The 15,539-nt window shown below is 42.4% G+C and overlaps 1 protein-coding gene across 11 annotated transcripts in view; it reads right to left on the bottom strand.

Moving 5' to 3' along the window:
* The window catches only part of TENM4 (teneurin transmembrane protein 4), an 840,211-nt gene that overhangs the window by 102,354 nt on the left and 722,318 nt on the right, over positions 1-15,539 (bottom strand). For all 11 annotated transcript variants that reach the window (XM_042456125.1, XM_042456124.1, XM_042456133.1 and 8 more), the window contains one exon: positions 14,623-14,839. In XM_042456125.1, the coding sequence (XP_042312059.1) occupies positions 14,623-14,839 (217 nt within the window). The remainder of the gene's footprint in view (positions 1-14,622; positions 14,840-15,539) is intronic.

The following is a 15,539-nucleotide window of genomic DNA, read 5'->3' on the forward strand; positions in this document are numbered from 1 at the left end:
GAGACAAAACAAGCAATGACACTCAGCAGAAAACCCTGACAACCAACAGAGCACCAGAAAGCTGCTGTCAGACTGAGTGTGGGGACTGAAAGTCTTGACACTCAACTGACAGGCAGCCTCAGGGTTTGTGGAAATGTCACTGACAGACTAGGACCCATGTTCCAGGCATATATTTGCCAAGGAACTGATGGAGTACAAGAGGGAGGTGATGTAGAACTAAGTAAGAGTAACTAAATGATAATGGCTAGCATCCTGTTAGAAAGTTGCAAAAATCAAAGTCCAACCTCTGCTATCATTAGCCACTTCTTTGGGCTACAGCACAGGTCCAACTTACAATAGTGTAAGTCTATCTTCTGCTACCGTAACCCACTTTTTTGATAATTGCAAAGTTCATAATTCTTTACCGACCATGCAGTGAACAAAATCTAACCAAACCCAACCTCTCAAGCACAACCATTTCCATGTTGATGCCTCCAGCTATTTTCCTGTAACTAAAAGGACATCATTGGCAAGGACCTCCCAATAACTCCCAGTGGTGTCTGTGGATAGAAAATAGTTGGATGCATCTCTGCTGATCCTCCCACTCTCTAATGGCATGGAAAAGGCAATGTTGAGGAAAGCTGAGTTTGGGTAGCACCAGGAGATGAAGCTATGGAAATGGAGCCCCATGCACCTCTCTCAGGGTTCCAGCCCAAAAAGAATAATAGTAGTAGGCTTGGTAGAACAGGATCATTCTGCAAACTGTAACCCTAATCCTAACCCACCTTTCTTTCAAGAAGCACAAGGTAGTATGCATCTCCTGTTTTATCCATACAACAACACAATGAGGTAGCAAAGAGAACAGAGTGTTATGGCACCTTAAAGACTAACAAGATTTAGTTGACAGTCTTTACGTGGAGTGGTGCCTAATTTAATAGATAATTGTACACATGGTTTGTGTATATGCGTGTGGTTAGTGAAACAATGCAAAAAATATCAACAGATGATGTTAACAGCAGTTGTTTATGAGTCACTGAGGCCGAAAGCAGACAGGCAGCAAGGAGCGAAGCAGGCCATGGGGTTGCCATGGTCCTAGAGCTGGCAGCCGGCAGCTGGCAAGAGCAGATTAAATCTGCTCCTTTTTCTGGTGGATTTGGGCCACCATTGGTGGCCTCAAAGCGGTTTCTAGCTACTTTGAGGATGTATGTCATCCAACACCATGTCCCTGAAGGGACTGAAAGCCACTTCTTTTGGCCCAACTGTTTCTGGCAAGAGAGGTGAGGATAATAGCCAAGCACAGATACAGTATGCAGATTAATTCCAAGGCATTGCGTGACTATTATTTGTTATTTGACGTTTTTAATTTGTTGCCTGTTTTACTTTATCGAACTCTTTCCTGTATTGTTATGTATTATTTATATGTATTATGCTATTATTTCTTAGATTGTACACCATGGGCAAGTTTACTTTATCTATTTTATTATTTGTATGTACAGCGCTGTGTACGCTGTGTCTACAAGAAAGAATTGCTTGCAAGGCTAAATGAATAACATTGCTGCTTCTTTTTAAGAATATTTGTGATCCACATTCTTTTCTGTAATATATACTATGTATATAGTTTATTCTTTAATAGGATTTTTTTTTTGGGGGGGGAGGTACAATGTCATGTTAAATTTCAATCTTTTAAGACTCCCACGCATACACACAAAAAAGCACTGTGGTTTTCACAGGATGCAGGAAAAAAACTCCTGCATCTTAAGTAGCAAACTATTGCCGTCCAGTTGCTGTTGTTGTTGGACTGCAACTCCCATCATCCCTTAGGGCTGATGAGATTTGCTAAAGAGCCACACAGCCTCTGTCTTCACCAGCTGTTGTTATCCACATCGATCAAATACAGGGAGAGACGGGATACAAATACATATTATTATTGTTATTATTATTATTATTACTAAATCTATAGCTCAATATAAATAATAATAATAATGATGATGATCATAGAATCATAGAATTGGAAGAGACCACTAGGGCCATCCAGTCCAACCCCCTGCCATGCAGGAAATCCAGATCAAAGCATCCCTGACAGATGGCCATCCAGCCTCTGTTTGAAGACCTCCAAGGAAGGAGACTCTATCACCCTCCGAGGGAGTGCATTCCACTGTCGAACAGCCCTTACTGTCAGAAAGTTCCTCCTAATGTTCAGGTGGAATCTCTTTTCCTGTAGCTTGCATTCATTGTTCCGGGTCCTGTTCTCTGGAGCAGCAGAAAACAAGCTTGCTCCCTCCTCAATATGACATCCTTTCAAATATTTAAACAGGGCTATCATATCACCTCTTAACCTTCTTTTCTCCAGGCTAAACATCCCCAGCTCCCTAAGTCGTTCCTCATAGGGCATGGTTTCCAGACCTTTCACCATTTTTGTCGCCCTCCTTTGGACACGCTCCAGTTTCTCAATGTCCTTTCTGAATTGTGGCGCCCAGAACTGGACACAATATTCTAGGTGGGGCCTGACCAGAGCAGAATACAGTGGCACTATTACTTTTCTTGATCTAGACACTATACTTTTATTGATGCAGCCTAAAATTGCATTGGCCTTTTTAGCTGCCGCATCACACTGTTCACTCATGTTCAACTTGTGGTCTACTTGGACTCCTAGATCCCTTTCACACGTAGTTTCATTCAGCCAGGTGTCCCCCATCCTATATCTGTGCATTTTATTTTTCTGCCCTAAGTGCAATATCTTACATTTCTCCGTGTTGAATTTCATTTTGATGATGATATGTATGGCTATGAATAGCCTTTATCCAATCCAATCCTAAATGATATAGGCCTAAATCTTATTCTTAGTCCCAACTAGAACAGTACCATTGAATCAATGGGATTTCCCTACACATTCTTCAGCAACTGATTCAATCCATCTGTTCTAGGTGGGATTAACGAACATGATTCCAGCCACAGATTAACTGCTTAGCATCTACTTGTGATGTAGGTGATGCTAAGACATAGCGATTCGTTCACAATAATTTAATGAAAACTTCATGGCTGCTTTTCTGCATTAGGATACCTTTTTTGTCCTACTCAGTATAATGTACAGTGGTACCCCGGGATACGAATGCGCCGCGTTACGAAATTTCCGGGTTACGAAAAAAATAAATTAAAAAAAATAGTTCCGCGTTACGAAAGTTTTTTCGGGTTACGAAAAAACTTTTGGTGCTTTTCGGCGCTATTTCCCACGAAATCGCGGCTTTTCCCCATTAGCGCCTATGGAGATTCGGCTTGCGAATGCTTTTCGGGTTACGAACGGCACCGCGGAACGAATTAATTTCGTAACCCGGGGCACCACTGTATTAGGACACACAGGCTGAGAGAAGAAGAAAAAATGACATTGTGCTCTCAAATGGATTGCGCCTGCCTTTTGCTTCCCCAGGAGCTGAGAGCAGCCAGAGCCTTCATGGTCTGAATTACCTTCCATTTCCCTCCCGTTTCCTCTGGTAATAAGGAGCTGCAGTAGGTCTTCACTTTGCAGTCGCTCTTCACACTGCAGGGCATGGGGAGTTTTTGGACACAGGTCAAGGGTAAGACAATACCTTCCTGCACTCAATCCAAAAAGGGATTGATGCATGCCCGAGTCACTAGCTGGGTGCTGGCCAAAATGTCCCATTTCTTGACAAACCATGATGATGTCAAACAGCAGTAGGGGTTGGGATTGGACCCTAATCCTAACTCTGGAGAGTGTCCAGAGGAGGACTACCAAAATGGGGATAGGTCTGGAAACCATGGCCCATGAGGAGTGTAGCAACAAAACAAAACAACATCTTGGTGCATGAATGTTAAATATGAATTGTGTGAGGATTACCACTCTTCCACTGCCTGTTACAGATGGACATATATCCGGATGCTACCCCAACCCCCTCAAATTGCTGTCTTAATAAGGGCTTGAAGACTGAAGGAAGAACACAGCTCAAGGGGATAGATGGGATTTAGTTTTGATGGCTCCCTGGAGAGGGCTAGTTATTAAGGAAGTCTGAGTGGAGGAAAACAGAGAGAAATGGACAGGAGCCAGTGGCTGGCTGTCATTCACATTGACAGTCTGTGGAAGCTCTTCTGTGAAGCTTCTGCAGTGCAGGAACGCCTTAAAAGGAGTGCAGCCACAGCACGTTTTTCAACTATGTGTGAGAATTGCTCTGCAGAGCCATAAACAGTGAATATAGCCAAATTTTGAGGGGTGGGGAAGTAAAATCTGATTTTTCTTTCAAAAGAATAAATACAAGTTGAGTGTCCTTTATCCAAAATGCTTGGGACTAGAAGTGGTTTGGATTTTGGAATCCCCCCCCCCATATGGAATATTTGCATGTACACAATGAGATATCTTGGAGATGGGACTCAAGTCTGGACAGTGTTTCATTTAGATCTTATACACATGGTATGAATATTTTATATATAATATTGTTAATAATTTTGTGAATGAAACAAAGCTTGTATACACCGAACCATCACAAAACAGAGATGTCACTATCTCAGCCACCTATGTGGACAACTGTGGATTTTGAAGTATTTAGGAATTCCAGAAAAGGGATAGTAGTTTTGGACAGAGCTGTTTAGTTACCAATCACTATCTAAATCCAAAGTATACACTGGGATGATTCCTTTATTTTTGTTATGTGCCTTCAAGTCTTTTCCAATTTATGGCAATTCTATCATGGAGTTTTCTTGGTGAAATTTGTCCAGAGGAGGTTCTGCATGCCTTCCTTTAAGCATGCACTTGCCTAGGGTCATCCAGTGTGATTCCATGAGCAAGCAGGCATTTGAATCCTGGTCTCCTAGATTCGTAGTTTAACACTGGAGCCAGAATACCACACTGGCTCTCTACACCTTTACAAGGTTAACCAAAAGCAAGAGAAACAACCAGGCTAGTTTTCAAAGGTCACCATCTTCTTCACTCAAAGGTGGCAAAAGGTTCATGCAATAGAAGAAATGTTATGGTACTATGGTGCAACTATAGCTACCGTAATTACTTTTACTCATGGGGAGGTAACAAAGGTGCAAATAAGTCACGCTGTAAAAGTAATGTAGAGTTATGACACTTTACTGGGGGTAAAGAGTAAGAGTTTCTAGTTACTGTAAAAAAATTATTTTAAATTGCATTTTAGAGACATTTTGACACAACTTCTTCACATTTTATCCCATTCATCTGTATTTGTTACTAAGTACCAGATGATAAAAGACCATCCTGTTATTCCTTTAAGATTTTTTCCTCAAAAAACTGAAAATGGCTGAGATCCAGAATGCCATAGCACAGCATAACAGTTCCACATGTTGAACTATTCTCTACTCCCAGTCTTCCTGTTTAGCTTCTTCAGCCCTACCTATCCAACAGTCATTCTATGGCTGGTGAAAAGCAGGAAGGGACTGTAGAGAAGCATCTGGCTATGGGTGCGTCTACAACAAGGACAAAACTCTGAATGGACATCCAACTATTCTGGCCCTGGAGTCCTCCTGTTACCTAGGCACTCCGCAATAACATTGAGCAGATGTCTACATGTGTCACAGGTGTGTTGCTGTCATCGCTGGTGCTCTGCCAGTTAATCTGAGGTCAAAAATGAGATGTCCAGTTCTACCTCCTCCTCACCATTGATCACATGGCCAGGCACCTCCTTTCTGAGAACAAATGGTGACGAGAAAAAGCTTTTCATGTCACCATTCTGGACTGGGGATTGGCCCTTATATCAAGGGAAATGGCGGTGGTAAACACCAGAGTTTGTGATTTGGTGATGATGGGGACCGTATGTTGTCTGATCGCTCCAGATTCTGGGTTAGTGTTAGCTTGCTGTGAAAATGAGAGGAAATGTTTTATTTGGCCCATGTAGACAAACCCAAAATCCCTATAGCCAGATACAGAACAATTAAATTATTTGCTGAGATCTTCTGGGGTCCTCTGAAAGTTTCATTCTGTGTTACAGGAATATAGCCAGATGCTTTTCTGATCCTCCCCACTTTTCACCAGTGGGAATTCCCCAGGATTAGCCTTCTCTGTCAGAGAGCTCTGGTGTCACCACAAACTACAAATCCTAGGATTCCATAGCATAGAGATATGGCAGTTAAAGCAGTATCAAACTGCATTATTTCTGCAGTGCAGATGCACCCTAAGGCCCCATACAGACAGGACAAAATAAAGCTGCTTCAGGTCACTTTGGAGGTATGCTGTTTAAATGACGCATGCATCTTAAGAGGCCAGAAGCTGCGCGAAAGCTGTGCTCGGGTCCTTAGGGCTGGAGCATGGCTTTAGCGAAGCCTCTGGCCTCTTAGGACACATGGATCATTTAAACAGCAAACTTCCAAAGTGACCTGAAGCAGCTTTATTTTGGCCTGTCTGTTCGGGCCCAAAGTCTCCAGGATCTATACTAGAGCCAATGTGGTGCATTGTTTTGAATGTTGGACTAATACTCTAGTAGACCAGTTTGAATCCCCACTGGGTGACCATGGGCAGGTCACACTTTCTCAGCCTTAAGGGAAGATGGAGGACCTCTCCTGAATAAGTTGTGCAAAGGAAATCCTATGAGAAGGGGGTCACAAGTCAGAATGGATTTGAAGGAACATAATACAACAACAGAGGCTGTAATGACTCAGCCAGTACTTTAAGTGGCCTCTATCAAAAACTGTGATTTTGTAAGCAAACAGATTTTCACATTTTCAGTCTAGGATTCCTCGTCTTCCAAAGGAAACTGACCATACTAAGACTGCCCTTCTTCTCACAGCTTGGGACAAGCAGATCAAGCCAGAGTTAGTAACATTTTTATAAAGACATGCCAAATAAAACAGGCTGTTCTGGTGTTTTCTGAATGCTTCAAGGATTCTTTTTTCGGGGGTGGGGGTGAAAGTTATCTCTAGTTGTTAAGGAATTTGATTAGGCAGAAGGAAGTAGAGGAAATCTGAAATTCCTCGGGAAGTCATAAAATAGATGGAGCGAAAGCTTTGTGTATATCTTGGCTTCAAACACACAGATGTCATCCTGAGAGGAAGACATTAAAATGTTTCTTAAGCCACTAATGAAAATGTGGAGCATTTTATACACTCAGCTTGATACATTTCTGTTTTACGATACCACTCCAAATGGCACTGTGGTTTTGAGTTATTTTTTCAAGAAGGGCTGGAAGTAGCCATCTGAATCGAGGTGTTTGCACACTGTCTGATTTCGTACTGGATCATTCTGTCAATCAGCTCCTGTGCTCCATTCAAGGCTAGTCATAGCTGGGATGTATGTGCCAGCATAGTGGCATCACTAGGGTTGGTGTGACACCTGTGTGGCAACTCATTCTGTCACCACCAGGCTTGGAACCACCAGGTCAATGGGCCCTCAAGAATAGATCAAGACACTATGGAAGAGAAAGGCTCTAGTCTACTTGTTGCTGATGGCTGATGGACTGGGGCACCCAAGGTGTATGTCCATGTTTCGGGTTGTTCCAGTCTACTGTTCTTGTTTGCAAGTTCCAAAGGGGTTCAGGTGCCATTTAGAGATGGGAGAGATTTCCTGTCTTGCCCTGCCTTCCTGGATCCAGACATGTCTTCAGAATCTGAAGGCTCTGATGTAGAGGCTGAGAGCCCAGGGATCATGCTCGTTGCAGCAATCCCAGCAGCCCCAAGAGGTGAAACTGTAGCCAGGGACCGGGTTCCCAGCAGCCACAAGAGCAAAGTTCATTACCATTACGACCCTCCAATAAAGAGCTGGACTTACCAGTGCCTACCCCCACAGAGAGAAGTCAAAAAAGGGAGAGATGCCCCGTTCTCAACATTTAAATAAGAAGCAATGAGCTATCAGGGAGAATCTGCAAGAACTGAATGGCTATAAATATCCCAGCACCTTCCTCGGTCCAGTATGGCTGACAGCCATCCATCTTCCTTGAAAGAAAGTCACACTGGTGCCTCATTTCTTGATTGTCTGTTGCTTAGAAGCCAGTCTGGACTCTGACTATTCTTTGGACTGCTTTACTGGACTGACTGCTGACTTGTCAAAGCTCTGGACTGGATTAAATGACCACTGCTTTTGCTACAGACCCCTTAGTGAACCAAATTCCCTCTTCCTCTCACTGCTTAAGATGTTGAGGTTTTGAGCTGGCACTTTGGCTAGCTTTCCAAGGCCAGCTAGTCTCCTTGTTGTCTCCAGGCACTTTCCTTGGACCTTCAGACTCCAAGAGTCCTGATCTACCCATGGAGAAGCACAGTGGTACACTCTACACCAGAAGGCAGATACTGCCTTCTGAGATGTCACCTGGTATGAACTGCACCCCGTACTCCCCTACTGACACATGTGAGTCAGATCTTACATACAGCTGTTTTATTGCCTGGGAGTGTTTGTTGTCTCTATGGCCTGTGCTTATCCATTAAATATGGAAATATGTTTTATTTTCTTCTGTAGCAAAAATGGTAGACCACTATTGTTGTCTTGTTAACCTAAACACTGATGATAAACCTTCCCACCCATGACCTCTGTTCTGGTACTCAAGATCTGCTGTCTCAGCCTAGGATTTCCACTGCCCCGTCCTGGATTCGTCCCTTCTGACTTGCTGCCCCTCACTCCTGGAACCGTCTTCCCCCACGAGCCTCACAGGTCATCACTTCTTTAACCAGTTTCAAAACTGAGTTGAAGATGATCCTATTCAGGGAAGCATTTCCAGGCATTGCGTGACTATTATTTGTTATTTGACGTTTTTAATTTGTTGCCTGCTTTATTTTATCGCACTCCTTCCTGTATAGTTATATATTATTTATATGTATTATGCTATTATTTCTTAGAATGTACGCCATGGGCAGGTTTACTTTTATGTATTTTATTGTTTGTATGTACAGCGCTGTGTAAATATACAGTGCTATATAAATAATAATAATAATAATAATAATAATAATAATAATAATAATAATAGCAACAACACCAGCATTTAGCAAATATTTGAATGGGTGATAACAGCCCAGGTCACATACCCCTTCACATACCTTCAAACAGGCAGTCCATATTCAACAGAGAACCATCTTGTCACCACATGGGATCTGGGAATCCCTTCTGAGAATGTCAAAACACTGTGTTCTTTTGCTGTGGTTTTCTCGCTAAAATGTTCTAATCTTATCTTCTGTCCCTTAATTCTGTGGGATAGTATTGCTTGAATGTGATCTTTGTTATTCAGGGATGGATCCTTGCCCCCCAAAAGCTCAACTGACTGGTGCTTTACACAATAGTTGTAGGGAGGCTAGCACATATGGCAATCTGGAGGCAGAGGGAACATTTGCTGGGTTGTGCTGGACAACTCATGGAGAAGAGGCAGCCACTGTAGCTATTGTGGATGTGTAACCTTGTGGCTTTTTGGTTTGTGTCTTGTCCACCATGTGTTCCCAAAGGCAGGAAGAAAAGGGCAAGGATTAACCAGGAAAAATTGGATGTTCTGAAGAATGGAGAAAGCAGGAGGTGTTTCATTTTGGTAGAGGCATAATAGTGAGACTACAGCATACAGTATACTCCTGTAGGTGCAGAAGAGTTAGTGTTATGAAATGGATGGCTCAGGGACTATATAATATGCCCTGAAGGTTTAAAAGATGCATCTCCGTTCCTCTTTGCAAGGGAACAGCAATTGCTCAGTCGTCTGATGGAGTATGGGTAAACCAATGACCTGTGACAGCTTGCTTTTGGGGTGAATTTATTACTGAATTACAGGCAAACAAGTGGAGCTGACAAGCTACTCTGATGCTAGAGTAGGAGTGAGAGAAGAAGAAAGAGCTCCTACGGACGATAAAGAAAAGGAAGAGAGATATAAAAAGGACATTGATGAATCACCTCAATGTATAAAGCCTTCGCCTTCTCCCCAAATTCTGCCATTATGCATTATTCATATGCAAGGGGGGAGGAATGACAAAACTCAGAATGAATGTCCATATTGAATTGAGCATTTATGATGATAAAACAAGCCACCGAGTTAAATTCCAGATGCAAAGGACGTCTTTCCCCATCATCTTGATGAACAGATAACAAGTGCTCTTGTGCCATTTGCTCATTCTCTTATTGATTTCCCAGCCACTTACTCTTGCTGTTTGCTTTGTATCTTTAAACCATTTTTAGCTGTCCATCACCATAAGGACTGGCATGAGAGACATTGTATTATCAAGCTACTGGCTTTTGAGAGTGATATCTCAGTGCCCAGTTCTCTCTCTCTGGAATGACAAAGGGTCACTGTGTTGCAACAGAGGGCAAAACACTTGACTTGCCAAAAAAAAGGATACAGGGATAAGGGCATTTTTAGACAGAACTGACTTTGAGAACACAGAATCATAGTGTTGGAAGAGACCCCAAGGGTCATCCAGCCGTGCAGGAACACAGTATCACCACCACCACAACCCCGACAGATGACCATCCAGCCCTCTATTTAAGGCAAAGCTGTTTCAGTGCTTCTGTTCTCCACAGTCCAGATCAGATAGTGGGACAGCCGGTGGACAATAAGTTGGACATAAATGGGGAGAAAATTGGGAGGAGACTTCTCAAACTTTATGAGAAACGCCAGGCAACTAGGAATCAGCTGTACCAGGAATTGCTGAAGATAAAAGCCTGGGAAGAAGGCCTGAACTTTTGTCAGGGGTTAAATGACTTCCTTGGTGAAAACATCCTTGTCAGAGACTCTCTTGTTGCCTGGTTTCCTTGATTGGACCCTGTGGACTTTGAAATTATGATTCTGCTTGTTGAAACCCTGGATTCTTGGACTGGTTGACTATTCTGATTACTCAAACCCTGACACTACCTTGCCTTTTTAACCCTTGGTATGCTCTGGTTTCTGGCTGTTTGATACTCAGGACTTGACTGTATTTTGTTATTCTTTTGCTTTGCCATTATCTTTGTTTGTCTTGCTGCTATCGACTGTTGGATGCTTTCCTGGACACTGTCAGCTTTCTTCACTCTCCAGCTTTTGGAACCATACACAGAAATCAGAAATACTCTACCATGGAAGCTCCTGTCTTTCTCCTCTTTTTTTAAACCAGTCATTACCATTTTGACTAAATAACTGACAGCACTCAGAGAACTGAATCTGAAGTGATAATATTCAACATGGCTTGGCATGGGCGATGGAGAGATTTCCTAGATAACCTGGTTGCTACAGAATTTAGAACAGCCTCTATAACGGAGAACATTAATAGAATTGTGGTAGGGTTACAGATCTCTGGTTGTCAAGGGAGAGAGCTCATTAAACATGGGCATGATGTAGAATCTATATGTAACAAACCTACCTGTCAAAACCCACACAGCCCCCAAACATAACCTCATTATGTATGGCACTGACATAATCTTCACTTATAACAACATTTCGAGCAGACAGCAAAGCTCCAAGAAGTGTGGTTCTCCTAAAAAAACAGCCTAGGGTGGAGGGAGTATGACAATTCCAGCAATTGCCTGGTATTGCAAGTGATTCTAGGCAGCAGATGAAGTCTGCTTTTATTTACTGTACTCCATAAAGATTCAGAGATCACTACTACAGAGTTAGTCCCATGATCAGAAAGAATGAGTCTTTGGTAACTCTTGAGTTGTGTAAAATATGTATGAAGCTTATAGTAAGGAAGAGAGCCCCCTGGGGGGGAGGGATCACATGATTAAATAAAGTCTTTCTGAGTAGTGATTTAAATCATGATTTACTGTATGTACTCGTGTATAAGTCTAGAAATTTAGGTCAACAAATTGACCTCCCCCCAAAAACTGAGTCGTCTTATCCACGGATCAATGTAGGTACAGTGGGCTCTCCCCCATGTGGGGATCCATTCTGGATCCCTCCGCGTAAGGGGAAATCAGCATATGCTGGAGCCCCATAGGACGTAATGGGGCTTCGGTCCGCAGTGCACAACCCATTCGTTCTTCTGGGGGCATGAGGGGCTCTTCCGGTGCGGCTTTCAGAGTATGCTTAAAGCTGCGTATGGCGCGCCCACATAAAATGCAGGCGCGCTGTACTGTATTTTAACTCTCATTAAAAAGGAACCATCCCCTGGTGAAAGGCAAGAGTGTCATGAGTCATGGATGAACTGAACCCTCTGTATTTTCTCATCCAACCAGCCTTTAGTATGAGCACAAACAGTTTTGCCTGCTGGAATTATGTAAATTCTTTGGCATTGTTTTCCTTTGCTTTGTCCTTTACATCCTTTCTTAGATGCCCCTAAGTTTTACCCTCAACTTATCCATGGGTCATGTCAAAATCCATAATTTTCGTCCCCAAACCTGCCCTTGACTTATACACGAGGTTGACCTATAGTTGAGTATATACGGTAAATCAAATTGATTTAACTGCTAGAGGCTCAAGGAATTCCATGGTGTATTTAGAAACACCTATTCAGTTCTGGAATACAGACAGGCTCATAGGAAGTCATCTCAGTAAAAGTTGAGTCTCCCTTATTTTGGAATTTTGAGTTCCAAAATATTCCAATACCCCAAATTGTTCACATGGATGGCTGAGATACTGACACCTTTGCTTTCTGATGGTTCAGTATACACAAGCTTTGCTTCATGCAGAAAATTATTAAAAATATTGTGTATAAGATGAATCATAGAATCATAGAGTTGGAAGAGACCGCAAGGGCCATCCAGTCCAACCCCCTGCCATGCAGGAAATCAAAATCAAAGCATCCCCGACAGATGGCCATCTAGCCTCTGCTTAAAGACCTCCAAGGAGGAAGGAGATGACCTTCAGTCTATGTGTATAAGGCAGTGATTCCCAAACTTTGGTACTCTACATGTTTTGGACTTCATCTTCCAGAATTCCTGAATGTTGGCCAAGCTGGCTGGGGCTTCTTGGAGCTGATGTCCAAAATTCCTGAAGAACTAAAGTTTGAGAATCACTGGTTTAAGGCATCTATGAAACATAAATAAATTTCATTTTGAGACTTGGGTCCCATCTCCAAGATATCTCATTATGTATATACTGTACAAATATTCCAAAATCCGAAAAACTCCGAAATCCAAAACATTTCCCCAAATCCCCAAGCATTTCAGATAAAGGAGACTCAGCCTGTACTGAGACTACTGGTCCCCTGAGGCCAGTTGTGGCAGCATTGACTGGCAGGAGCTTCCCAGGATTTCAGGTAAGACTCTCGCCTAGCTGTAGTTGGAAGTCCCTGGTATTCCCTTGCTAGTCTCCCAACCAGGTATCCATCAGGCCTGATCCTGCTTTGCTTCCAAAATCAGATATGAATGGATGCATTCAGGGTGGTATAGCAGTTTGCATATGCAACAGAGTGAGCTGGCAGAACGGAGAGGCAGTAGAATCAACACTTGAGGGGTAGACAACTGTAGGAAGCTGAGGCCACATTAGTCCCAAAAGAGAGCGTGGAGGGCTGCACTTCCACTTGTTGCTGTTGTGTGCCTTCAAGTCATTTTCAACTTATGATGATCCTAAGACAAATCCATCATGGTGCCTTCTTGGCAAGATTTCTTCAGAGGAGGTTTGCCAATGCCATTCCCTGAGGCAAACCTCCTCTGAAGAAATCTTGCCATGAAAACACCATGAAAGGTTCGTCTTAGGGTCGCCATAAGCCGGAAACAGGAAAGGAGATTCTACCTCAACATTAGGAAGAACTTCCTGACAGTAAGGGCTGTTTGACAGTGGAACAAACTCCCTCGGAGTGTAGTGGAGTCTCCTTCCTTGGAGGTCTAAGCAGAGGCTGGATGGCTATCTGTCAATGGGGATGCTTTGATTGAGATTTCCTGCATGGCAGAATGGGGTTGGACTGGATGGCCCTTGCGGTCTCTTCCAACTCTATGATTCTATGATTCTTTGGAAATGACTTGAAAGTACACAACAACATCAAAGCCTCAGAATGATTCAGGGGGCTAAAAATGTGACAAAACTGCACATCACTTCCTCTATAGGGCATCTGGGAGCAAAGCAATAGCAAAAAAAACCAACATGCAAGAAACCATGCTGCCGACCTCTGAGGCTAAGGAATTCTGAGTTTTGTAGTTTTGTTGTGGCATCTGACAGAGAAGGCGAAATACCTCACAAAACTGCAATATCCAGAATTCTATAGCACTGAGCCATGACAGTTAAAGCAGTGTTAAACTGCATTAATTGTGAAGTATGGCAGCAGCCTGAGTTAAAGTAACATAGTAATAGGTGTTAAGGTGGGAGCGTACTGTTTCTGAATGGGTTTTTTTTTTTAAAAAAAACTCCTTTGAATTTTTAAAAAACTCTTCTCATTCTATTTTTCTTGTTGGAGGGAGTTTTTCACATAGGCAAGATGATCAGAAAGCAATTATGCAGACTAAAAGTGGTATGATACAGTTCATGGCCGCTATTTAATTTTCCCCAAAGCATATTCACTTTGCTGTTGTCTGAAAGTCAGCCAGTGATGCCAAACTTTAGGGGGGAAACTCGCTAGAAACATCATTTGATATGGGATATTTTCTACCTTTAGTTCTTCAGATTGCAATCCAGTTTAATACTGCAAGACTCTCCAAAATCATCCATATTATGTGGACCTTCATTTATAAAACCACATCTTCCTTTTTTTAAAAAAAACATAATGGTGCTTCATATTCTTCTGTTGCAGATGGTTCATATATCATGTAGGCATACTAATGGTATAACAAACTGCTTGGTTCTTGCTGAAAGAAACAAAACAAAAAGGACTTACCCTCCAGTGAATGGATTCTCTCCTGGAATGACATGCGTGCTGTCCTTCCCAACTAGAAACTTGATCCGATCATAGAATGAATAAAGATTTTGTTGGGTCACAGGAGGCTGCGTTTCTTGTATTATATCAAGGGGATCCGGAGAGCCTAAGCAGAGTGAATTGGTATGGCAAAGCGTCTGAAGGCAACAGTCTGGGTCCATACAATCCACCAGTCCATCTGTGGATCAGACAGCAAAGGGAAGGTACAGATTGTGCAGGCATTATGAGAGTGTAAATATCTGCTTATTGCATTTTTGCATCCTGAAACAATGAATTTCAGAACTTTTCTCCCTGCTGGGCATGACTGCATTTTTTTTTTTTTGGTGAATTTTTCTGCTACTGTGTTTTTGGATTTGAAAAATTCATGAATTAAAAATTCATTTGTGCAAGAAACATTTTTTGTGTCTGTACATTTTCAATATTTTGGAGCAAAAAACACTGCTCGAGATCTTGAAACAGAGGCTACAATGCATAAGTTTACAATAATGGAGCTATATTGCTGGCATAATGCACAACCATGCTAATGAATTTCAACAAAGCACAACAGGGCGTCCAATAAGACTTCCTGTTGCTGGAGTTTCCATTGAACAATGGGGTGCATTGTGTATCAGGATGCACTGTGCTTTAGGACATGTTGTACATCAGGACAGTTTGTACATTGAGACCAAGGCTAAGCTGCTCAATTTGCTTGTGCAATGGTCCCAGTGGTATAGCTACGACTGTGCTCCTTCCACAAATATTATGCAATAGCACAATTCAGCTTTATGCAATCGTAATTCAGTTTACAATGATTTAATTTACCAACAGGATTCCAGCCACTGTTTTGATGCACAAAGGAATTCTTTTCAAAAAGTTGCAAAAATGTGAAAAATCTTGTG

This window comes from Sceloporus undulatus, chromosome 3, assembly GCF_019175285.1.
Source record: "Sceloporus undulatus isolate JIND9_A2432 ecotype Alabama chromosome 3, SceUnd_v1.1, whole genome shotgun sequence".
Lineage (NCBI taxonomy): Eukaryota > Metazoa > Chordata > Lepidosauria > Squamata > Phrynosomatidae > Sceloporus > Sceloporus undulatus.